At 44.0% G+C, this 26,701-nt stretch overlaps 1 protein-coding gene across 9 annotated transcripts in view; it reads left to right on the top strand.

The window, feature by feature from the left end:
• TSPAN4 (tetraspanin 4) overlaps positions 1–26,701 on the top strand; it is a 652,187-nt gene that overhangs the window by 532,398 nt on the left and 93,088 nt on the right. For all 9 annotated transcript variants that reach the window (XM_074954795.1, XM_074954794.1, XM_074954797.1 and 6 more), the window contains one exon: positions 19,487–19,678. In XM_074954795.1, the coding sequence (XP_074810896.1) occupies positions 19,487–19,678 (192 nt within the window). The remainder of the gene's footprint in view (positions 1–19,486; positions 19,679–26,701) is intronic.

Below are 26,701 nucleotides of genomic sequence, written 5' to 3' on the forward strand. Positions count from 1 at the left end.
AAGTGTGGGGGAAAAGGAAGCACTACTGTATTGGGGAAATGAAAAGAAGAGAGGTGAAGTGACTTACCCAAGGTCACCCTATAAATCTTCAGGAGAGTCTGGAATTTTGATCCCAGATCTCTTGAGTCCCAGTCCAGTTCCACAAGACCATCTTTCCTCTGTTTCTGCTTTTTTTTTGTCTGCCTTTAAAAAGTGATCTGTGGGTGCTCTGTATGACCTTATGCCATGAGTGTTGCTGTGCTTTTCTGAATTGCAGTTTTTATCAAAAGCATGAGAATAATGCTAATTAATTGATATGTTAGCACTTTGTACCACAGAACTCCCAGTTGCTATATGTGAGGAAGGGATACAATGTCCCACAAAACCATCATGCTGTGGTTTATTTTAAACCCATGCAGGGGTTACAGTACTCCACTGCCATATTTTGTGGCAGTGGATTTGTGTTCAGTGCTCAACATGGTACATAAGACTTAGCCCTGAAACTGCGGTAAACATGGCTAAATCCTACAAACCTTGCCAAACGCGTACCTTTGCTTTTTTCTGGCCTTCTAGGTAAGCCATAGATATAGCACAGTTGCACTGTAATCCCATTCAAAATGTTGTATGTGGACAAAATTTTAGTACAGGAGGGTGGGGTGGGGTGGGCAATACCACTGTGAAATGGCCTCCAGGGAAGCTGGAACAGGAGCCTAGCCTGCTGTTCCCCTTCAGGAAACCAGGACCTCCCACTAAAAAATGAACAAACTTCCACAACAACCAATCAAACAGAAACAACACACACCTCATCGCTTCAGGCTTCTCCTGTTTTCCTTCTGTTACAGCCCTTAAGTGCTGCCTTTGCATTTGTCTGTGTCTCACGTTGTATTAAAGGAATGCAGTCTTTTGATGGGAATCAGTTCAGTTTGGGGGTGATAAACCCCATTTAATTTACACCAAAATCTCCACCTTTCTGTTCTGTTTTGGTGGGCATCCTGGGATTGCTAGACAGCCTAGTATCACAAGAGCTTTCCGCAGGTGGCCTCTCTTTAGTGAAGGCTGTTGCATTTGTGTGAAGGCCTCCACCTATGGCATCTGAATCACAGTATCCCCTAGGACATTTCAGCTTTGTCCGCTTGACTATTGTTAAGCTCCTATCATTCATCATCACTGGCAATGATTTTGTCCCTTTATTTTTTTAAACCGCTATAGTGGAACATTTATTTGTGAAGTGCTGTGAGTTGCAAAGGCTTTAGAGATATAATTTATAAAGGCATATTTATGTAATGATGCTTCCTGTTGGAAAGTGTTATGCTGAGAAAGCATTTGAGGTGTTGCTTAATTTTTATTGGGGCTAGAACGAGCTTTTTCCATCTTAGGCAAGAGCACAGAGTGATTGATACTCTCCAGAAATCCAAATCCCCTTTCCCTCTGATAGCAAGGGAGAGCATGTAAATAAAATTGACAAACATAAAAAATGCAGTAAATTACAGCTGCATCAGGAATGTATAACATGAGGGAGCAAAGCAATAAAAAAGCTACGAATTGGTGTCAGTCATACTCCTCCATCAAGTTGTGCTAAGCAATATGTACACCAGGCAATGCAAGAACAGAAGCAGAGCTCCCTAAACATATTCCATAGATATCAATTGGAAAGTCCTTATTAAACATTTACGTAATCTGAATTCCACATATAATGTACATATAACAGGATGCTAACAAACTTCCTATCGGAAGGAAGAAAGCATGATACATTGTTCTAATTAAAAAGACCAGATGAGTTAATTGTTGAATTAATTTGGTGAGTATCGTGGGATCTCATGATACGACTCCAGAAACGGCATTTTCTGTGTTACATTACGGCATTTGCCATAGGATGATGTATTGCAATAGGTCACAAGGAAACTAGGAAGATAAACCCAGTCATCCCCTTCTGGGGCTCAAATGACGTGGCAGCAGTTATTTGGCCAAAGGAATACTATTAGCTAGCTGCCAGTCAAAACTCCCCATTTAGACCATCCCAATGCAGATGATTTGATTCTGGTTTTACTTCAGGAGCTTTGTGATACTCCCGCTGATTTCCAAAAGAAATGCAATCCAAAAGCAAACAATACCATGGGCTTTTCTTTAATACATGGCTAAGGAGTTGCTGATCAGATACACATCTATACGCCATATAGTAGAAATGCCCCCATCCCAGTTGTTTGCATGATGAGAAGACAGGAGTGAACTCTTTCCTTTGGACATTGCAAGTGCAAAGAAAGGTTTATTTGAGGTGGTGCTTGTGGCACGCTGTCCGTGTCTGCAGGTAGCTCAGGAGATGGTCCATAGTGTATAAAGAGCACAGCTAAGAGTGTGGGAAAACCTCAGATGTGCTAGTGCACAGCAGAGCCTACGATAAATAAGTGATTATTCAAAAATTGCTAAAATGAAACGAAGGGATGGTCTGTGCTCTCTCTCTTACCCCTGCTCATGTAGGAGAGCTTTTTACAGGCAAAAAATCTAAGTTATAAAAGCAAGAGATGGTAAAACAGTTTTATTATAAAGTCCATGGGGCCGGACGAGTTGCATCCGAGAGTGCTAAAGGAATTGGCGGATGTGATTGCAGAGCCATTGGCCATTATCTTTGAAAACTCGTGGCGAACGGGGGAAGTCCCAGATGACTGGAAAAAGGCTAATGTAGTGCCCATCTTTAAAGAAGGAGGATCCTGGGAACTACAGGCCAGTCAGCCTCACCTCAGTCCCCGGAAAAATCATGGAGCAGGTCCTCAAGGAATCAATCCTGAAGCACTTACACGAGAGTAAAGTGATCAGGAACAGTCATCATGGATTCACCAAGGGAAGGTCATGCCTGACTAATCTAATCGCCTTCTATGATGAGATTACTGGTTCTGTGGATGAAGGGAAAGCAGTGGATGTATTGTTTCTTGACTTTAGCAAAGCTTTTGACACGGTCTCCCACAGTATTCTTGTCAGCAAGTTAAAGAAGTATGGGCTGGATGAATGCACTGTAAGGTGGGTAGAAAGCTGGCTAGATTGTCGGGCTCAACGGGTAGTGATCAATGGCTCCATGTCTAGTTGGCAGCCGGTGTCAAGTGGAGTGCCCCAGGGGTCGGTCCTGGGGCCGGTTTTGTTCAATATCTTCATAAATGATCTGGAGGATGGTGTGGATTGCACTCTTAGCAAATTTGCGGATGATACTAAACTGGGAGGAGTGGTAGATACGCTGGAGGGCAGAGATAGGATACAGAGGGACCTAGACAAATTGGAGGATTGGGCCAAAAGAAACCTGATGAGGTTCAATAAGGATAAGTGCAGGGTCCTGCACTTAGGACGGAAGAACCCAATGCACAGCTACAGACTAGGGACCGAATGGCTAGGCAGCAGTTCTGCGGAAAAGGACCTAGGGGTTACAGTGGACGAGAAGCTGGATATGAGTCAGCAGTGTGCCCTTGTTGCCAAGAAGGCCAATGGCATTTTGGGATGTATAAGTAGGGGCATAGCGAGCAGATCGAGGGACGTGATCGTTCCCCTCTATTCGACACTGGTGAGGCCTCATCTGGAGTACTGTGTCCAGTTTTGGGCCCCACACTACAAGAAGGATGTGGATAAATTGGAGAGAGTCCAGCGAAGGGCAACAAAAATGATTAGGGGTCTGGAACACATGACTTATGAGGAGAGGCTGAGGGAACTGGGATTGTTTAGTCTGCAGAAGAGAAGAATGAGGGGGGATTTGATAGCTGCTCTCAACTACCTGAGAGGTGGTTCCAAAGAGGATGGTTCTAGACTATTCTCAGTGGTAGAAGATGACAGGACAAGGAGTAATGGTCTCAAGTTGCAGTGGGGGAGGTTTAGGTTGGATATTAGGAAAAACTTTTTCACTAGGAGGGTGGTGAAACACTGGAATGCGTTACCTAGGGAGGTGGTAGAATCTCCTTCCTTAGAGGTTTTTAAGGTCAGGCTTGACAAAGCCCTGGCTGGGATGATTTAATTGGGGATTGGTCCTGCTTTGAGCAGGGGGTTGGACTAGATGACCTCCTGAGGTCCCTTCCAACCCTGATATTCTATGATTCTATGACTTCTCACATGGTGGTATTATGTAATTAGAATAATATTTATATAAAAAAATGAACAGTACACTTAAAAGAAACCCTGAAAGGATTCTGAACCACTTTCTCTCAGCTTCTGTTTAATTTCAAAGCAACCAGATGATGCTTTTGCTTTGTATATTTTCTGCTTGTCATTAGAATGTGATTATTTTTCACCAGTCTGGTATAGATCAGTGGATCAATGCCACGTACTGGGGGATCCTGTTGCTACAAGTTTGGAATGCCACACATTGATTGAAGGATACATTTAAAAGGAGTTTCCCCATAGAAAGCCCAGTTTAGAGAGACACATTTGCTTCCTCCCTCCCAGTGAAGGGGCTAAGCTTCAGAAAGTGAAGTCCTTGTCTGCATCTTTATTTATTATACATATTGCATTATTATTGCTGGGCTTCCTCAGTTCCAGTGACTGAGACTCAGTGAATGAGCTTCAAACCATCCTTCTCCAAATTTCTATTTCATGTCTGCTGGGGAAGGGTTCAATTCCTTGTGGGGAGAATAGGAATGTACCCAGAACTGTGTATGACATCAGGGAATTGTGGGTGGTGGTTTCCTGTCAAACAGGAAGAGGGAAGAGCCTACTGTGTATCCAAGCCAGGGCTATGATATATCACATATATATTACTATCAGCACAGAGCACACAGTCAGAACAAAGCAGCTCATACTCCACACCGTGTGTTGCTGGATCACATGCAGTAAGCATCACACTAGCATTTCAACCTGTTCCTGACTCTGGGTCCCTTTTCGGGCCGCAGAGTTAGCGGCATTGTCTGAATTTGCCCTGTGCATTATCTTTATTGCCACTGTGTCCTTTCTAGCAGCACGTTGGGCTGCCAAGCAAGCTATTAAGCTTCAGGAGCTTGAATCTTATGGGACATGCGGGACAGCAATATATGTATTCAGTGAGTCAGAGAAGACCTATTAGATCATGCATTCTATATCTTTGCAAATACAGGTAATGTCCCTGTGATAAGGGCTCAAGCAGTAAATCCACAGTAAAATTATGGGACCTTACATTAGAAGATGGCAGCACTGTGCAAGTTAGGAACAATGGAGGTTGCTCTTAAAGTCATCTGCAGATTATTAAGGACCAAGTGTATGTGCAGCAGTGGATCATGCTGTCAAAACCCCCTCCTATATTTCAGCACTAAGGAGGGCAACATGCTAGTTTGCTTTCTACTTCAGGCCTAAGCACAGCAGGATGCCCTTCTGCCTTTTATTCAGACATATTTGCAAATCAAACCTTGGTTTATATTTAAGACTCTTTTTGAGGAGGATTTCAGAAGTTGTTAGCGTGCTCTTTACAGTGGTAATATCTTTTCTTTTTTATAGTTAAAATCAATTTTGCTTTTTAATTTTTTATTATACTTACATCCAGTATTAAAGTTTTCTAAAGCCCTCAGTCTTATAGCATCTAAGTAATTCTATACTGTGTTCTATGATTGTGCATACATCATAAATTAACATTTTCTTCTATTTGTTCAGTATATGCTGCCTTTAAAAAAATAATCAAATCACTACTTACTCTTTTATATTTTGAGGGAAGGTAAAAAGGAGGGACTGTGTCACTTGTTCCTGTACCCTTCATGATTCTCCATCTACTGATCTTAGGAACTTATGTGTCCCCCACTGTCTGAGCACCTTATAATTTTAGTGTATTAATCCTCTCTTTAGCCCTGTGAGAGAGGGAAGTGCTATTTTACAAATGATAATGAATGACTTGCCCTAAGTTTAGGTCTATATTATGAGCTAGGGGTGTGATTCCCAGCTCATCAACCTAAACTCATGCTAGCACAAGTATAAATAGCATAGCCACAGTAGCAGAGGCCCGGCTTAGCGAAGCCAAGTATGGACCTAAAGTGGTCAGGTGGGTGTGTACTGCTAACCTCTGCCGCTGCTGCTGTGGCTACACTACTCTTTACACTCAGACTAGCATATGTGTGTGCAAGCTGGGAATCAAACCCCTTGCTCGTAGTGTGAATGTAGCTAAGAAGTCTGTAGCAGAATAGGGATTTGAACCTGGGTCTCTTGACTCTCAGACTGGTGCCCCAATCACCGGACCATTCTTCCTTTCAGCATACTGCAGGATCCTGTAAGTAAGTCCCCTCTAGTTCATCTCCTTTGCAAGCATCATGCTTTTTGCATTATGTGTAAGTCCATCTCATACTTTAAATCCCATAGTTTTCATTTCTCTTTTCAATCTCCTCTGCGATGGCTTTTTTAAAGTAAGTGACCAGAATTGGGGACAGATGTCCAGATGTGGCCTTGCCAACATTTGCAGTGGTGTCATTACGCTGTTTTGTGTTATTTTAAAGACTGTGTTTGAGACCCTTTTGAGATCACTTTTCAGAACATAGGAGCTCCAGACCACAACCTTTGCCCTTCCATTCCTGTTTTCTTTTTCCAAAGGATTAACTTCCTCTGTTGGATTCAGATTTCAGAGCTTGTACACGTCTCTCTCTTTCCAACTATACTGATTTCATTATGATCATCCCAGGTGGATTTGGAAATGACATTTGAGGAGCAGATGAATAATCTTTAACATTTTCAATTTTGCATCAGTTAAAACTAGAACCTGAAGCAGATATCTAATCTTTTTCTCAATGCTTACGCATTCTGCTATCTCACTCTAATACATGCATTTGCTTTGCATTTTCAGTTAAGTTGTTGTTAACTCAGTGCTTTACTTATTATACCTCCATGTGAATTAAAGTTTAGGCAAATTTCCAAATTAGAAACTTGTGGCATTGATAAGTATCAATTTCAAACCACTCTGAGATTTTTTTAATCTTTCATGTCTAACACTGCCATTGTAGGCCATCTTCATCTGTTACCTTTCTGCATTTTTGCATCCTCCATCATTGATATGCCCTCTGCAGTATGGTGCAATTAAGCATACTACAGAAATTATTAATTAAAGTCAATGGTACTTAAAATGAGGACATGCTTTGCTGAATAAGGATGGACTTAAGCATGTGATTAATTGCTCTGCTGAGTTGGGGTCTCTGAGCCCCAACAAAGACAGCTTCAATAAGTTTTTGTACAAGGAACACAACATACATTTTTTGGATTGGATATGATTAAGTTACAGGTGTTGTAGTTTTGCTCTGCTTGCAACTGTGATTGACACGATGACTATATCGTAGAGGAACGAACCTACCTTAGAGGAATGCTACAAATGCAACACCAGAGATCAACCTAATAACCTCTGGTACACTTTCCCAGTGGGAACATAAACACAGCATTCTAATTTCCTTTCCTTTATTTTGATGTCATCATTTGTACTCAAATATACTTCTTTGATTACATAGGAGTGCAACTTGAAAGGTTAATTAGGTAGAAGAAGAGTAATGAATTTCTGGAGAGGACATTACTTCACCAAGGGAAACTAGAAAAGTGTAATTTTAAATGTGGCTGTTGTTGACACCATCAAAACAAAGGCCCTTTTAAGTGGCCTGCTGAATTATTTGTAGAATTTTTAGGACTGGCAAGAAAATGCTTAGCACAGTGCATTAGCCTGGCAAATACCAAAGCTCCTGAAAGAGAGCCTATCTTATAGGCTACATTTGATTCAAAGGAAATAAAATAACAATATAAATTGCAGAGATGCATTGCTTGGAACAGGTGACAACTGATTACGCTGCCAGAAAGGGCATTGAGGATCGAGGATGCAGAGAGCAGGATGTTGTTGTGACAGACTGGATACGGTTCAGGATCACAGGAATCAGTAGTTGGCACACTCTGCAGCAAACTTCAGCTAAACAAACAAACAAGCCCCTCCACTCCACAAACCTGGAATAAGACACATTGCACTACTATGAGGGATAATAGATTTCAGGACCATGGATAATGACCCACTAACTTCCCTGTCAGTTAATGCTTAGCACAATGGAAAGCGCCAGATTGCACTGCTGGGAAGGAGATTCATTTCAGCAACAGGGAAAGCAGCACATTACCCTGCCATTCAAGGTATTGGCATTTAAGACAACACCATGGGCCAGATCCTCAGCTGATGTAAACTACTGCAGTGATTTCATTGGAGCCACACTCATTTATACCAGCTGAGGATCTAAACCAGTCACTTTTGAAGGAATTTGTCTGGTGCTTATGTAAATAATGGCCCATGTTTCAAGCTCAGAGTTTTATCAGCATTGCAAATTGTAGCTTCTTGTTATAAATTCGTTTTTCAACCAGATGAAAAGGAAGTGGGATGGCAGGCCAAAGAATTAGTTTCATAGAGCTTTTAATTTTTAATCCCTATGCTCTGTTTATCATCTGCAGAACTGCAAGGAGTGGCAGCTATAATGCTCTGTGCCTAACTCAATCCTATCCATCTGAAAGCCCTTACCTAGGGGTTGCAGGAATCTCAGTGCAGCAAGACAACAGCAAAATAAAATGACAACCAAGCAAAATGAAGAAAAAAAATCCAGCAAGAAATTTATTTTGTTTTTAAAATGAAACCCTGAACCTGGTAGTAGAGACGTATCTGCATTGTGATGCGTTATTAACATGGAGTTATCAGCTCCGTGCCAGGTGGAATTGGCACTTTTGTTCTGAGCTAGGCAGAACGTGTTTTGGAAGCAATGGAAGTACAAGCTGAAGTGAATTGGATCGCCCAGGCTACAGTCCTATTTAGAGCAGCCTTGCACACTGCAAAATTTCCCACACAGCTCTAGTGGTACATCCTATTGTTGCAATCCTGGGCTGGAATACACTAGTGACATTTATGCTTTGTTGTGCCTCTAGACCAATAGTTTTCAACATTTTTTCATTTGCAGACCCCTAAAATTTTTTGAATGGAGGTGTAGACCCCTTTGAAAATCTAAGACATAGTCTGCGGACCACTGGTTGAAAACCACTGCTCTAGATAGATGTTCACCAGGAATTATATTGAAACTACCAGACTCATTTTCATTTACAAACGTGGTGGATGTTATTGTGGAAATGGGGTAGGCCTTTCATTCACTGTGCTCCACCAGCCCTCCTGAATCATTCCTGTTCACGTGAGCATTAACATCGTTCCAGAAAAGCTGCCCAATACTTCAAAATAAGAGCACATATCTTTATAACTGCCTAGAGGATTTGGATAACCACTTCCCATTGATTTTAATAGGAATTGTGGGGCAGATCTTCAGGCGCAATGGAGCTATGACAGTTCACATTCACTGAGGATCTGCCCCATGCATCCAGATCCCTTAAGCAGTTCTGAAATGTTCACCCAAGGGGTTGAAACAGGGGAGACAGCAGTAGAAAGGAGGAATTGTGTGTTTAGAAGGCTAACAGTTAAAATTCCTTTGATCTGTTCAGTGTCTCATGACTCGAGTGCAGAACATATTTGGTGTAAGTATTTTTTCTAGTTCAGAGAGTGACCCTCAGAATCAGTGAAGAAACTGGAATCCATTTCTGGTAGGCACCTCATCTAGCATGTGCCTGCATTTGTCACAGATCAAAAGTGCAGAAATTGTAATAAATTGTCTGCGTGTCAGGCCAGTAGCGGACTCCCTTACCACTGGTAATTCTGGAGTAAGACAAACCTCCACTGGATTCCTGTGCCCATCTGTAAGGAAATATGGTTATATGCCTACTGGATCTGAGCAAGAAAGAGAGATTTTGATTTGTAGCTAATTACATTGGGGATTTCTGCTGTTTGATTTAAGAAGAGCGGCATTCTCCCAGGTACAACAGTCAGAGCTGAATTACAGCTAGGCGAGAAGCAGGATTAGGAGGGGTTTAACTAATTGCATGTCTGCATCCCCCCACCCCTGAGAACAGGCTGGTGCTAGACAAATGAAGCAAGAAATTAAAATTGCACTAGAAAGTTCATATTAAAACTGGTGGTGGGAAGGGAAGGAGGACAGGGCTTGTATTATCATTTGTCTCTGAAATGGGAGAAGATGGAAAGTTTAGCATTTCAGAATAGTGAATACTCAACTCAATGGAATGACACCAGTTTACACGAGCTGGGGATCTGGCCCATTGTGTTCATCTCCGTGGGTTACCTTAGTCATTTAGATATGCTAAGTCACATAATGTTGGAGATCTTGAAGAGTTGTCTTCTAGTGGCTACAAATCCTTCAGAGGCTCCCTCCAAACATGCTGTCATTAGTAAATAGTTACCCGATGCAGGTAAGAGAAAAAGTCAGTGTCTTTAGTCCCAGGTATTGTAAAACAAATAATGCATGCTTAGTGATGGGGGTGACACATTCATTCAGTTTACAGCAAAGATGTCTCCTTCTAGAGTGCCCTGTTTCCCATTAGTTTGTCACCACATAATAAGTTATGTCTGAAATATTCGGGCTTTTATTTTCCCCTAAGGTATCTATTTAAGCCTTCACCTCAAAATGGCACTTCTGCTCTGTGTGAGCAAGGCAACTGATGATACCTTTAACCGTTCTGCTGTAGTGGTCTTTCCAAACCAATTCAGTCTCATTACAGCCAACTCTTTAGACCCAGATTGTCCCTGGCCCTTGTGGAGATGCGCAGAATGAGAGGGAAAGGAAGAAAGGAACCTTACACAAGGGCCAGGGGAACTGGAGTCTCTGAACCTGGGAAGCACAAGGGACTGCTAGCTCCATGCAACCTCAAGAGCATGAAAGAGACCTCAGAAGCCTTGCTTCCTCTTCCCACGGTTCTGTAGAGCACAAGAATAGGTAGAGCCTGCACTAAAGGGGATAGTATCACGGAAAGGCGTTCAGATGACCTAGTGATGAGCATGGTCTAAGAACCTGAATAGCATAGGATGGAATTGTCTGAATATCAGGGAGTGAAAACAGGTATTATGCTGGTTTGAGAGACAATCCCTCCCTGAGCTCCTTCCCAGGCAATGAAGTTCCCCACAACTCCCTATTCAGGGCAGTATCTGAATAGCACAGTGCAGTCCTCAGTGTGTTACATGGAGAATTTTTCTCTAGTATGGATGGTTTAAACAAATTTTGATGCAGCCAGGAAATAGTTGCAAGTTGAACTCTGCAAAAGAGGTAAGGGCCCAAGCTCAGGGAAAGGATTGTGTCCCCACTAACCAAAACATTTTCAGAATTTTTTTTCTAATTGACTACTTATTATTGCTAAGAGCCCCAGAGAAGACAGGGTCCCATTGTGTTAGGTACTCTAAATACACACAGTAAAAACCAATCCCTGTCCTGCCCTTACAGTTTAATTGAACAAGAGGTGGGAGAAAGGATTATTATGCTCATTTTATAGATGGTGAGTCAAGGCATTGAGAGATTAAGTAATTTTCCCACAGTCATTCGGTGGAAGAGCAGGGAATTGAACCCAGATCTCCTAAATCTCAATTCATAGCCTTAACCATATGACTGTCCTTCCCCTCTTTTCCATAACATTTGGTGAATTTCAGAGCTTGGAAAGTAAAAGAGACATAGCATTAGCTGCATGTAGGTATGGAGGCCTTTATGTGTTGTCACTGTCCCCAACAGTTCTGCGAAAGCATCCCATTCATGCCATATTGACACGCTCTGCTCTTTCAGTCCTAGATCCACACTGAACAAACAAGTGCCACTCTAGTGATCACTCTAGTGATTTTTGTGGTGTGGACAAATGTCCCCAAGGCGCTCTCACTTACTCCACCCGACATAATCCCCATGTGATTAATTGCTGATTTGAACTCCATTTCCCAAAGGGAGGAGCTAGTCAGTTATGTGTGCCCCCGCCCCAAACCCTTACTCCTCCATAATAGGTAACCTCTAAAGTGTCAGCTCATCTGGATGAACCGCTAGCAGGTCCCCCACATGTACTTCTATAACGAGCTGTGATCAGCATAGTGGAAGAAGCTGTTTTATAATGAAGGGTTCTCATTTCTTTTGAATATGTCTGTTTGACACCCCAGAGCTGTTGGAGGAATAAAAGGAACAATAGCTTAGGTATGCCTTACTTTATTTAGCCAATAACTATTACTAACAATGTTAATACTATGACATTACTTTTATTCTGCTTTGTAGTTAAAGTGGTGATAGCGTATGCATATAGGAAATTACTTTATAGCCAGTGTGATTCTAAGAGGTTAACATGATTCGCCTGTTAGTTTATAAACAGAAATAATAATATGTGAATTAGTTTTACTGCAAAACCAAATAATCTGAGTGTAATGTATGACCAATATCAGTTGACTTTTTTTTAAATGCTAAAGAACGTCTGTCTAAACGATGAGGTAGGGTGTGCTGATCCTAATCAGATACAACATGAAAATTCTTGATTAGATGCATTTTCTATGCAATAAAACCAATAAAAAATCACTTAGGGACACCAGGGCCATTATGATGAACAATGAGGCAATTTCTCCCTCTATATTGTAAGCGAGTAGCTGTAGTTGCAGAATTAATTCCTCCAGATGCATGCGTGTATCTGGGGTTGCTTGGGATTACTTTGTTTACAATGCTGTAAGATCAATTTTAAATGTATGCATTGAAGTCTGAATAATTTATTTTCTAACCCATTAGAATTATTCTACAGGCCATTTTTCCACCCAAAGTGAGTGTGTGTGTGTGTGTGTGTGTGTGTGTCTGAGAGCGAGAGAGAGATTTCATCTTTGCTTGGTTGGTGGGATGCTACTTTTAGTTTTGAACCTTGCTATAACTGTCCATGCCTTTGTCACCACCAGAGTAAACTGGGCACGGTACGTGGAACTAAACTTGAAGACCACTTGGAAACTTCAGCTGGTACTGAATGCACCTGCCTACGTAGGGCTCAGTTATAAACCCTGCTGCATTCCTATGCAGGGGAGGAAGGGACATAAAGATCCCACTTATTCTGTTGCATGGTCTACCCCCATCACTGAAACCTATGCAGCAGGGAGAGCAGTTGCCACCAGACTGTTGTGTTCTCTCTTCTGCAGGTTGGCAAGGAGTGGGTGGCTATGGCCAGGATGCGGGTAGAGATTTGGTTCCACCCCTGTGCAATGCAACAGTCCATGCACCAGAGCTGGCGCAGAGGGGGAGCAACTTGTGCCTGCAAAAGGGCTGACAGAAATGACTTCGCTACCCCAGGAGCATGGGGGAAGCAGGGAAGGGACTGTGACTCTGAGTCACAATATGCTGGGCTCTGCTCCTAGGGAACTGTGGTTCCTTCCTCAGGATGGATTACAAGATTTCAATCCAGCCCTTACTTAGCAGTGCATCTTGCAGGGAACACAGGACTCCGATTCACTAGAGAATGCACTAGCTGCCAGTTTGTTTCTAGGTGCAGTTCAGTGTGTTCATTGTTATTAGTTATGGTGCTGATTATTTCAGGGAGCACTTTTCTCCCAGCATTTTAGCCAGGTAGTTGAACCTGCTGGACAAGTGAAAGTCCCTATGCCTACATAATTGTGGGCTGAGTGCTGGGCATGTTCAGTGGACGGCTCTTCACTCTGGACTTTGCTCCTGACAGAAGCTGAGTCTATTTGTCTTCTGTATGTCCTGCTGTGGATGTTCCTGAGGGTCTAAACTGAGAGGGGGGAGTCTCTCAGTTGGGATGAGGTGGTCCTTTTAATGTCATGTAAATTTAACGTAGATGCTTCTAGTTTCTGATTGTGCATGCACCTCAAGAGAAGGGTTTTGGCTGGGCATATGCTAAGGCTCCAGGCAAGAAACTGCTCTCTGCTATTTTAAGAGGAAAAGGGAAGCGGGTGTCAAGAAAAGGGACTTCTTACTGATTTTTTTCAGTATTTGCTCCTCCTGCAACTGATTATCATATATCTGTGGTTCCCTTCAAAGAGGCCAGGGAATGAGTGCAGTTGGAGCCAACTCGGAGGAGCCTGGTACAGACATAGCTATTGAGCTCTTTCTTCTATTTTTGCTTATGCACAAAAGGAGAACACTTAAACCATTTTCTCTTTGTTCTTGCAGTTTACACAGCATGCAAGACTCCCTGCACAAACACACGGGGCCTAATTCTCCTTTCTCGCAGGCTCAATGCGTTTCCCTAGAACTCCACTGACTTCAGCATAATTGGTACCTAATGTACGTGGGTTGGATTGGTGAACTGGGCCCACAAGTGGAGTCTCCCAGCAGCATTAGCCATTTTTTTGAACAATGGGCCTATTTTGTATTAAAACACAGGTGTCTCTCTACAGGCATTGCAAACCCTATAGCTCCTGAACTAGGCTAGATACTTACTGTTCATCTAGTCCTAATATGTATGCTGCTTCCAAGGACCTATTGTGTGCTGTGGGCTGCAGGCACACAAAGAGTTAAATTCCATTATTAGTTTAGCAACACACAGTGAAGAGACCACAGCATGTTCTCTCATGCAAGGCATTGTTAAAAACTGAGAGACATAATTATCAGAGCCCAATTTGGTACCATGTCTCTCAGCTGAGATCTGGTGAGTAAGGCACACTGAAGAGTGGTGCCTGCCATCTGGGTGAAGTTAGTAATTATGCATTCCTGGTCCAAGCATGGCTGAGATCTCGTGGCCAGGATTATTGGAAGAAGGTGTTGTCTAGCCATTTGAGCACAGGAAGTGAGAGTCAGGACTCCTAGGACGTGTCTGATCACATACACAGCCAGATTTACACTGGTGAAATTGTGTTCAGTGGAGTTTCTCTGGATTTTCTCGTGGGGTAAATGAGAGTAGATTCAAGCCCCTTCATTTCCTTCCTAGGTCTGCTACTGACCCTTGGACCACGGTTATATCATTTAACCTCTCTCTTCAGAGGTTACCCTTGGGGATAATAACTAGGTAGTAATAATCTCTATCCCACTTGGGGTGTTGTGGGGGTTAGCTAATCTTTGTGAAATGCTTTATTATGTGTATTATAGTAGTGCCTAGAAAGCCCAGCCAAGATCAAGGCCTAGTTGTACTTGTCACTGTGCATATCCATAGTAAGAGACAGTCTGCTCTGAAGAGCTGTCAGTCTTCTACAAAAATAGACAAGTCACTTGATCTCTCTGTGCCGTAGTTTGCCAGCTGTAAATTGGGGATGACAATCCTGCCGTTGTCCACCTTGTCTAAGATTCCCAGCAGGAAGTGTGTGGTAGAGCCAAGAATTGAACCCAAATCTCCTGGGTCCCAGTGTCAGGTATAATTTTTAATTCAAAGGAGAATGAGTGAAGCCATAATCAGAAATCTGGCATATGGCGTCATCTTTGATAAGCAAGTTCTGTCTCTCACCTGCCACATGAACTCAATACGGGCTTATATTTATTTGCCAATATATCACACCACTTCCACAGTCTTTCTGCTGCTCTTTTGTTTCAGTGATTAGTGTCTCCTTTAGCCATGACAATTTTGGAGCCTTCTTGGACACAGGAAAGCTGTTAAAAGCAGCCCTGTTAATGATTTTGTTTTTGTTTTATTTCACATCACAGCAATCCCTGAAAGCTGTCAAGAGCTATCATCTCATCACTCTTCCTCTAAGTGTTTGGCACAAACCAGGAGGAAAAGAACAACATAAATAACCGAGTAAAATTATCCGTAAATTGCAGCTCCTTAGATGTCAAGTAGAAATCAAAACAGGCAGGCAGCAGGGAATCAACTGCAACAAAACTTTTCCGTTAGTCTCTCTTTGTTCCAAAATCTATAATGTAAATGAACAGGGTCTCTCAAATCCACAGGATGGCAGAGGCAGCCGCTTGTACTCGGAGAATGGTAAGGGCCAGTGTATCTCAAGTTGCTCAGCAACGGTCCATTTGGTCACTTGGGACGAGACTCAAAGCCCACTGGAAGACTCCCATTGACATCAGTGAGCTTTGGATCAGACCCTTAGGGTCCTGTTCAGAAAAGTGCGTAAGCAAATGCTTAAGTGCTGCTGAAGTCAAGGAAACATAAATGCATGCTTAAAATTAAGCATATACCTAAGTGCTTTCATGAACAGGGAGTGTGCTTATGTGCCTTGTGGAATCAGGGCCTAAAAAAACTGCATTGCTTAGCTCTAAAGGGTGTCCCTGCCTTTCAGGACAGAGATTGCCATGTTGTGGTTTTGATGTGGGGCACTCTAAGCGGGGAACGGTTTGGAATGTGGGAGGAATGAGCATAACTCGAGTCAGAAGGATTGGGCACTGTTGTCATTTCCCATGAGAAGGGCTTTGTGAAATCCCCTGTTGTGAGTCAGAGTGAGTTAATTGGGCCTATTGCTGAAAGAGTCATTCCCAAGACACTGGAATGCTGGTGAGATTTTCTCCAGACTGCCAGCTTTGGTTAATCAACTTTTCCTTTTAGACGTCTAAAGCTTCTGTGCATGATCGTCAGCTGGTATAAATTGATGTAGCTCTATTGAAGTTAATGGAGCTATGGTGATCTACATGGGCTGACAAACTGGCCTTAAGTTTTCAGCTCTGGACTAAATGGGTACACCCGCAAACCCCAGCATTTGCATGTACACGTGCTTCTGTTTGAACATGCGTTGGTGTGGAGTGATTTTTGAGAGCAGGATCAATGTACTCATAACTAAATGTCTGATGCTAGAGGTGTCTTTGGGGAAATCTAGGATCCTAGGGGCAATGGTGTTGGAAGGACTTCATATAGCTTTATGCCCTTCATATGGCAAAGAATTTAAGAGGTGATGCTGGAACGGTTGCTGCAATCAAATCTTTCAGCTGCCGCATGAATAATAATGCTTACTAGTGAGACGCACTTCATGCAGATTACAAAGTACAGTCATATACATTCCGTATCAGTCAAGGCAACAAAATAACAATGATAAGGGCTCTGATACGGGAATGACATATGCTGCATTTTATTGTGCCTTGGAATTTCATAAGCACTGTATTAAAGATAATAGCTAAATGGATTGCAAATGGATGCCTCCGGTGCTCCTGGGGATTTGAACTCGTTACTGCCTAATTGAGACATTTGTGTAGCCTTGTTGTGCCCAGTGCTCAGAGGCTGATTCTGAGGTATAGAATCATAGAAATTGGGGAGAGAGAAGAAGCTATGGGGTATTTGCGCCTATTTTCCCTGCTAGGGCAGGAATGTCCTGAGAGTGTATTTCAGTTGTTTTGACCAGTCCAATTGTAGCTGATTCCAGCCTTGGGATTCTCTGCAGATGCAGCTCCACAGTATAATAGACCTTTATGCTTAAGAGATTTTTCTTAAGCTGTTGTTTCCTTTGCTTATTTTCATTGCTCCTTGAAGCGCACTAAACAATGACTAGGGGGAGGGATGGTACCTGAAGCATGAACACCTAAACAAATTGTTTAGTTAAACTACACCTCTTTGGAAATCTTGGCAGTGACCGCATGATGCATGGATTGGTTAGTGTGTACATATATTGTATATAATTGGGGGAATCATGTGGGCTGAATTGTCCCTGGCTCTTGTGCAAGATGTGTGGCAGGAGATAGAATCATACAAATGTAGGGCTGGAAGGGACCTTGAGAAGTCATTAAGTCCAGCCCCTTGTGCTGTGGCAGGACCAAGTTAACCTAGACCATCCCTGACAGATGTTTGTCCAACTTGTTTTTAAAAGCTTCTGATGATGGGGACTCCCCAACCTCCCTTGGAAGCCTATTCCAGAGCTTAACTACCCTTGTCATTGGAAAGTGTTTCCTAATATCTAACCTAAATCTCCCTTGCTGCAGATTAAGCCCATTGGTTCTTGTCCTACCTTCAGTGGACATGGAGAACAATTGGTCACAGTCCTCTTTATAACAGCCCTTAAAATATCGGAAAACTTATCATCCTCCCCCCCCGACTTCTTGTCTCTGAACTAAAAAGGCCTGTTGTTCTTTTAACCTCTGCTTGTAGGTCAAGTTTTCTAAATCTTTTGGAGCATAAGAAGCTATTTGACATGCAGGCATCCCACATAAGGACAATTGTAGTCCCTATGTTTGAAGGAAACACAAGGACTATTTCCTCTATATGACAATCGGCTGATCTCATGAGGCTGGTGTGAGGTATTGCCGCAGCCCTTTACCACTCTGCCAAAGATGTTGGGAGCAACTGAGAGAACAAGCTAAAACATACTAAAAGATGGTGCAGTCTGTGCACCTTCCCTCAGCCTTGCCTTGAGCTGTGTGGCTCTGCACTGGCCCTCAGAGGGGATGGGGCAGCGCAGATGCACAATCCAGCCCTAAATAACTGATTAGAGTTATACAAACTGAGTGATTACTTTGCAGTTTCCTTGGATTTTTTTCTCTCTTTCATTTCTGAGGTCTAATGCCCGAGTTTGCGGCTAGCTCTTTCTCTTTCCTTTCCTAGTTCATGATTTGCCTTATGTTTACCCACTTTATGCAGACATTTAATTGATATGCATCTGAAAGAGAATGACACATGTGACTTATTACTATGTGAACATGGTTTCCTTCCCAGCCTTTAATTGATTTTAGATAATAAAGTGCAATTATAAAACTCAGTAAAAAAATCAGTTATTTTAAAGAGAGAGACTGAAAGAAACCTAAGTGATGCTCTGCTGTGGGACTATTATCAAATGAAATCCCCTTTGTTTAAGTCTATTTAATTTCACAGCTTTACTTGGATTGCTACAGTTCTGTGGGCTTTCTCACAATTATAAACAGCAGGCTGATAAATGAACGCATTTTTTAAAAAGTCCCAGTGAATATAGCCACCCTAGATGTTGTTTTTGTGGTGGAGCCTGCCCACACCTTAGTGCAGCCTTTCCACTTTTTATGTATCTGGGGAACCATGTACTATTGCTTCTCACTTGGTCCTGTTCTAGACCAGCCTAAGGAGTCTTCAAGTTCTCTGCTGAGAATTGAATTATCAAAGTAACTAGGCCACAATACGGGTGATCAGTGTCATTATTTGCAATACTAGTGGAGGGATCCTTTCTCCCACTACAGCCCCTATATGCGGTAACCCTCCCCCCTTAATTGGCCATGGAGAATTTCCCTAGCACAGGCACTGCCTAGGACAGCCATAAGAAGCACTATGCAGTCCCTCTTGCAAGCCTTGATATATGCGGCATACCAGGAGTGGGAGATTGTGTGTCATGGGTAAGAGGCAGAGGGGGTGTAGCACACACTATTTTATGTGCAGTTCTCTGAGCTGCCTAAATAGTGCCTGGGGATATTTTGGCCCACAACCAGACCAGAAATTATGGGAGTTTCACCCTTGCCTCCCAGAGTGCGTGCTTTTCCCTCAGAGAAGGAAAGAAGAAGAGGTTGCCCTTGTGGTTAGGACACTGGACTGAGACTCAGGAGATCTGGGTTCTGACTCTGCCACAGATGCAGCATGTCTTAATCAGGTCACATCATCGTGCCTGAGTTTCCCCATCAGTAAAATGGGGATAATACTGATTCTTTCCTCCACCCTTTGTCTTGTGTATTTAGTCTGAAAGCAGTTTAGGGGAGGAATGATCTCTTACTCTGTGTGAGTCTGTGTGTGTGTGTGTGTGTGTGTGTGTGTACACAGGGCCTAGTACAATGGGACCTCTAGAGACTACTGTGATATAGATGATAAAAATTATACTAATAAAGGATGCTCTGACGGAGTTTCTTTGTTTTCCCAGCTGGGAGGCTGCGGGATCCTTGGAGTTGGTATCTGGCTGGCTGTTACCCAAGGGAACTTTGCTACCCTCTCCTCTTCTTTCCCGTCCCTGTCGGCTGCCAACCTGCTGATTGTCACAGGGACTTTTGTCATGATCATCGGCTTCGTCGGCTGTATAGGTGCCATCAAAGAAAACAAGGGCCTCCTGCTGAGTGTGAGTATGAAGACATGCGCGGTCAGCAGTGGTGTCCATTGTTTCCTGGTTCTGGTGCCACTGCAATGCACGTTAGAATGATGTACGGTATTTAAGATGCAGACTGGTCAGTTCTGGGCCAGGACGAGGCATGAGTCATGGTTCAGTCATTCTCTGATCTCCCAAGTCATTCCTGACCACACCTGCTTCTATTAACACTTTCGCCAAAGACGAGACGCTCACAAGAAGGGAGGGGTTAGCGATGGTGGTGATGCATTTGTGTGCTTCCTGGGGGCTGAGGGATTTGCCGAGATGGCTTTTGCAGCACACCCTTGAATTCCTTGTCCTTATTCAGCCAGCTTTAACGGCTACATACCTTCAATAGCTACTGTAGTGGGGCTGGTGCTGTGAGGGCCTGAGGTGGGGATCATTGGCGAGGGGAGACAGTGCAGGGAGAAGTTATGAGTTTGGCCTAAACTGGAATTGAGATGTATAATCTTGATACCACCATTGGTTTTTGCCAGTAGTTAACTCTTAAAAGGTTGGGATGTTGTTTATGCTGTTAAATGAGAGGTTAAGAGTTAATAAGGTGTGGACGGTCCAGATTTAACTGAGGCCACGGATCTTGCTTGTGTTTTACTGAAACCTGATTTGATGTCATTGCTTTGGTTTACCACAGTTGGTGCCCGTTACAGTTAATATTGGGTGAATATTTTGTGTAGCATGAGGCTAAAGGGGGATCAGTGAGGTCATGGCATTATGGCCACGCTGTTTATCCAGTCTTAAATATAGGTAGTTTCTCACCTCACAGATGGATTGAATCCAGTGTCCCAGGGTGAAGTGAAGCTGGGACTAGGCCTGGTGAAGTGATTCCCCGGCTGCATTGCAAAGTCTCTGTGTGAGCTGAAGTTGTTCCCCACCACACACCTCAGCCTGCCAGGGCTCAAATGTGGGGTGAGGTGTGTGAAAGTGACCAGAAATGAGGGACACACAAATTATTCTGTAAGAATATTTTTAGTTCTGTAAAATCCCTTTCTTTAGTGTATAGAAGGCTTTCTGTAGCCTCTGTTTTATGATTCTTTGCTTCTGGTATATTTTTTAACAATAGAAGTGAGGGGTGACTTTGGCACTAAAACGAGCGATGTCCCTTGAAACCAAGAAGCCTCTGGGGCCTTTTTACCAGGGTGGGATGGAGGGACTGAGACTGCTCAATGACTTTAATAGCCTTATGGGTGACAGACTTTCTGAATAAGTTACGTGGCTATCATGACAGCCGTGTGGCTAACCCACATGTTTATTGGCTCCATGCTCATGCAACTCTATCCTGCAAGGTGCCGAGTCCCATGGGATTGCTCACATGCTTAAGATGTTTGCTGGATTACGGCCAGAGTACTCAGCTTGCTGTGGGACAGAGCACATTGCTCTTTTGGGGGTCATATTGGGGCAAGGCAGCTAGAAATTGTGCCAGTGTCAGGGTCTGATCATTACCACCTATGGGCTGATAGTGGGTGTCCACCTATGCTGTTGGAGTTGGGGAAAAATCTTGATCAGCTTCCAGTTAGTGGAAGCATCAGTGTAGAGTCTAGGTGGAAATCCTCTGGATGGACTCTCAGATTTGGACCTTACTCCCCCCCCAACCTTTAGTGTGAAAAATAGCTTTAACCTGTTGGCCTTCAGGGTGCCATATACAGATGGCCCCTTTACCAAGTCTAGAATTTTCAGGGGAGCCTAAGTTAGTTACCAGCTCCTGCTGACTGTTCGTGAGATTCAGAACTCTCATGGGTGCTTTTGACAATCCCACTGCCAGCCCTTTTGGGGAGGGAAAGGGATGACAGGGGCTGCTGTTTGTGGGTGAGATGGGGTATTGTGTGGGTCTGCTTCCACTTTATTATTATATTCTGGTTCACACTGCTGGTTTGGTTTGATTAAATTGTAATTTTAATTAATCATAGAACTGCCTATAGCTTGGGACAGGTGTGTTTTTTCCTAGATAAATTATAAATCAAAATAAATTGATGAACATTGTATCCCCAAGACGATCGTCTACCAAAAAAGGGCTGGTGTTGGAATCTCTCTGGGTGCCCTTTACAAATCCTGACCTCTTGCCCCAAAACACGCAAAGTGAGGTTTGTTCAACTTCTCTGCTGTTAGTTCTGTGCCTTCCCTTCTGTGCCACTTTTTAAAGGGAATGTTCCTGTGAAATCAGTGGTTTGTCAGGACATGCCTGCTAATTTTGGCAATGGGAAAGCAGTTAAGAGTTGGAAATCTTCTCTGCACATGACTCTCACTGTGTTTAGCAATCATGAAAGGGGCGAGTGCTTAAACTCCCTTTGATGTCTCCCAGGGCATGTCTTTACATCTAGCCTTGTTTCTGGCCTCAAGTCTATTCTTATTTAAACCTAATTGCTGTGATGACTGTCTGCTTGGTCCTTTCTGAATGATGGGACATCACTGCAGATAGAGGTTTGTCGTGGCTGTGATGTCAGTGACACATTTCTTAGACCGTGCACAATATGGTAGAATTTTGTTTTGTTAATAGCATTTCTCATGCTAACTATTTTTTAAAAAGTCAGTCTGGGATTTCCAAAGGAGCCTAAGGGTTTTAGGCATCCAACACCCATTACATTTCAATGAGATCAGAGTACCTAACTCCTTTAAGCCACTGTGGAAATACCAGCCTAAAATAATAAATAGTTGCAGTGCGGGTGAAAAGGTATGTTTAGGGTGGGCTGATAGAGCTGGTTTAATACTATTAATTGAACACACTGCTTGATTAAATTGGCTGCTTTTCACTGAATAACGTATTTGACTAATTCATTGTTCTGAGAATTAGCCAGCTCTAGTGGTCCATGGAGATAGGTGGGTAGCAGAGATTGGCAAGGTCTTTGAAGGAAGCTGGAGCAAGTTTATGATGGGCTTAAAAACAAAGAAGAAATTATTCACTGGATTCTGACATGAAAGGGGAAACAATAGCGTTGTTGGAAGATGAGGGTGTATTCCCTCTTCATGGCTCATGTCAGAAATGAGGCTGTGGCATTCTGCCAGTGTTGGAGTCTGGAAAGGTGGAATTTGGGGAGGCCATAAAGAAAAGGCGTTGCGATCATCAAAACTAGAGGAGTATTTCCAGGAATGCTGTAAGGGTACGGCATGTTGGCAGGTATCTGGGTTTCTCCAAGGTATCCATGGAGAGACGCTGATTTCACTCAGCAGAATACCTGCACATCTCCAGTTAGCACTTTTCATTTACCTCCCTCCAGTCTCTTCTCAGTACAGTATGGGAGTAAGACGTGATCATGAAATACTAACCATAACCGGCAGTAAAGCTCCCCTAATGGTACAGTCATCTTACTCTCCTGCTGCTCTGCCCATGTGTCTCTCTCCTCTAAATCCTTCGCTGTCTTCCTCTCATATTCCACATCAAGCTAATTCTCTAGGAAATCTCCTTCAAGAGCCTCATAACTGCACCTAGAGATGAGCTTGGGACTATGCAAACCATGCAGACACATGCGGTATTCCCAAGACCAAATCAGAGTTTCTGCTGCTGTCACCTGCACCGCATCCCCTCAGATTGCTCAAATGGCAGGATCTGTTTCCTCCTGCTTTCCTCTGCTGGCCACCTCTAGATCTGCATGGATTGGAGAAGGCTCCTATTGTCCTGATTCCTCCTGCCGTCCCCCACGGGCTCCCAAGAGCAGCTGAAAGGGGAGAAGTCAGCACCTAGAGGTTGGGCAGAGGTAGGGGGAAAGGAGCTGCACAGGGGGTTATAGTATCTGTGGCGGGGGGAGGATTCTAAGGTGCTGTGGGGGTCAGAAGCTAAGATGGATGATGCCAGAGAGCAAGAACTTAAAAGGCTAGGAGCTGAGATTGAGCAGGGAGAGGTGTTGGGGAGCAGAAGATGGAGAATACTGGGATAAGAGGTGGGAGTAGGACCTGGTTGTGTGAAGGAGCAGAAGCCACATGGTGGTGGGCAGTAGGGGGCTGAGTAAGGGTCTGGGGGTTCAGAGCTTATCCTATTCATGCACTAAGGGAAGTGGTACTGGTTAGTGGTGTGGCAGGAGATGGCGTTTTTGTGAGGAGCGAGGAGGTTGGAGTGCCGGGAGAAGTGAGCGGTGGGAGAGGGCATGCTAACCCATTTATATGGTGTATGCTGGGTCGGAGGGAGGGCCAGAATCTGACCCTATATCTCCATGCCCTCTGGCATGTGACCTGGGCATTGCATTTGTCTGAATGCGATTGTGAGCTCTTCAGTGCGAAGATCCTGTAGTGTTCTATATGAATGACAGTAATGGCTGGGTCTGGCATGTGTAACAGTGCCAGGGAGCAGGAGAGGAGGGAATCTGTAAGTGGCAGAGAGGGGAGGGAGCAGAGAGATCTAAACAGAAATAAAACGTTAAAACAAATAGGGTTTGTGTGTTGGGGTCTAATACTCAGAAATAATCCATACAGACATACTGAGCCAGATGCCCCGCTGGTCTGAATCAGCACAGCTTCAATGGAACTACATTGATTTCCACCAACCCAAGGATCTGACCCATTTCTTTATTCATCATCCTGACCAATCCTTGTGACTGCCTCACTAAACAAACAGATTCACATTATTGAGCACTCTGAGGAACCTTATGGAAACCTGAACTAAAGTGAGAACAAAATTCTTTTTGTAAGGAAACCTTGAGCCTGGCCTACATTCTGCATTCATATGAAGACAGGGTGAATGCGCACATGCCATCATGTCAAAATGTCATTGAACAAATAGCGGATACCGACAACGATCCTTATATGCTCCAGCTCTGATGTGAAGGAAGATAAACTCTCTCAGCATTAGGTTTCCCTAGGGAAATCAGAAGCATGAGTATCTCGTGAAATAAATAGACACCCCAGCAGTGTGTAATCTCACAACTGAATGCAGAGGCAAGTTGACGGCTGAAGCTGGGGAACAGCTCTCACTTGGTTTCAGAGAGAGACATTCTGAAACCTTTCTTTGGTTTCTGAAAACGTTACAACAGAAGCTCGTCTCTTTGCAAACACTGTTGGGTCTTGGAAGCCGAGTGCCCCTAATGATCATCATGCTGCAGTGTAAGGGCAGCAGTTGTTGACAAGTGAAATTTGGTGAGCCGGAGACCACTGTCCTGAGCAGGTGACTGAACCACCAACAGTCTATTCCTCTCTGGGCCTGAAATATAACTTATGCTGTAAGGGTCTGATCCAGGTCTCATTGAAGGCAATAGAACCACTCCCACTGGTTTTAATGGGCATTTGATCAGGATCTAAGGGGTTATCTCAACATACAGCAAATCTTTATAAACTACTTTGCGGTAAGATGGGAGTGCACTTCTGCTTCCTTCTGGGATTGTGTCTGTTCTCACTGTGAATGCTTTGAGCAATGCTCATCACCGTCCATGTGTTCCATCTCTCCCTATAATCTCTACGTGGCATGCTGAATCCATTGTAACATACTGGCAGGTGTGTCTGTGTGTGTGCCAACACACATGCCTATGTGCTCGCATACACAGTTGTTCTTTGCTAAATAGAGTCACACTTCCTCAAGTTCTTGTGACTGTTTCCCTATGGTGGATGACCTATAAAAATCTCTAAATGAGTAGCAGCCAATGAAGCTCAAGTGGTAAAGGCCTGTGTTTATGGAAGTGAACTGCTTGAATTCTGTCAGTATCCTTCATATAAGTGGTTAGCGGGAATCTATCGTAGTTTTATGTTTGCAACCATGAAGTCATTCTACCATGCATAATGCATGGTAAAAAAAAAAAAAAAATCCCAGCTGTGGCTTTTAAATAATGATTGATTTATATTACTAATTTGTATTAAAGTAGTCCCTAGGGACTACAGTTGAGATCAGGGGCCAGTTGTGTTAGGTTCTGTACAAACTCTTCGTGAGAGACAGTCTTGCCCTGGAGAGCTTACTATCTAAATCAGAGGTGGGCAAACTATGGCCTGCGGCCCCCCCGGCCCCTCCCTTACTGTTCCCCTCCCCCACGGCCTCAGCTCACTGCGCTGCCAGCACAATGCTCTGGGTGGGGGGGCTGCGAGCTCCTGGGGCAGTGCAGCTGCAGAGCCTGGCCTGACCCGGTGCTCTGTGCTGCGCGGTGCGTGGCTGGCTCCAGCTGGGGGGCGTGGCTGTAGCGCCGCCAGCTACCAGTGCTCCAGGCAGCACAGTAAGGGTGCAGGGAGCGGGGATGTTGGATAGAGAGGAGGGGAGTTTGGGGGGGGTGGGGTGGTCAGGGGGCAGGGGTGTGGATAGGGGTCAGGGTGGTCAAAGGGTGGGGAATGGTGGGTTGAATGGGGGCAGGGGTCCCGGGGGGGGAGGGGGTTGGATGGGGCGGCAGGGGTTCCGAGGGCGGTCAGGGAGAAGGCGTGATTGGATGGGGCAGGGGTCCCAGGAGGCAGTCAGGGAGAAGGGGTGGTTGGATGGGGCAGGAGTCCCGGGGGGGGGGGGTCAGGGGGCGAGAAGCAGGGCAGGGACTGGGCCACGGCTGGCTGTTTGGGGAGGCACAGCCTCCTCTAACCAGCCCCCCATACAATTTCCAAAACCCGATGCGGCCCTAAGGCCAAAAAGTTTGCCCGCCCCTGATCTAAATAGTCAAGGCAAATGGGAAGCAGCATTATCCTCATTAAACAGATGGGAAGCTGCAGCATGCTGAAATTAAGTGACTTTCCCAAGGTCACACAAAGAGTCTTCAGAAGAGCTATCAACTGAACCCAAATCTTTCAAGTCCCAGTTCAGTGCCTTAAACACAAAACCATCCTTTCTCTGTTTAGGGCAGTGTGCTTCTAGAGGCTCAGTCTACTGCACTAGACCTTAAACAAGCTTTTAGTTTTCTAAAAAGAGTCATTTATCATAGAATCATAGAATATCAGGGTTGGAAGGGACCTCAGGAGGTCATCTCGTCCAACCCCCTGCTCAAAGCAGGACCGATCCCCAATTAAATCATCCCAGCCAGGGCTTTGTCAAGCCTGACCTTAAAAACGTCTAAGGAAGGAGATTCCACCACCTCCCTAGGTAACGCATTCCAGTGTTTCACCACCCTCCTA

The sequence above is a fragment of the Natator depressus genome, chromosome 6 (genome assembly GCF_965152275.1).
Source record: "Natator depressus isolate rNatDep1 chromosome 6, rNatDep2.hap1, whole genome shotgun sequence".
Classification (NCBI taxonomy): Eukaryota; Metazoa; Chordata; order Testudines; family Cheloniidae; genus Natator; species Natator depressus.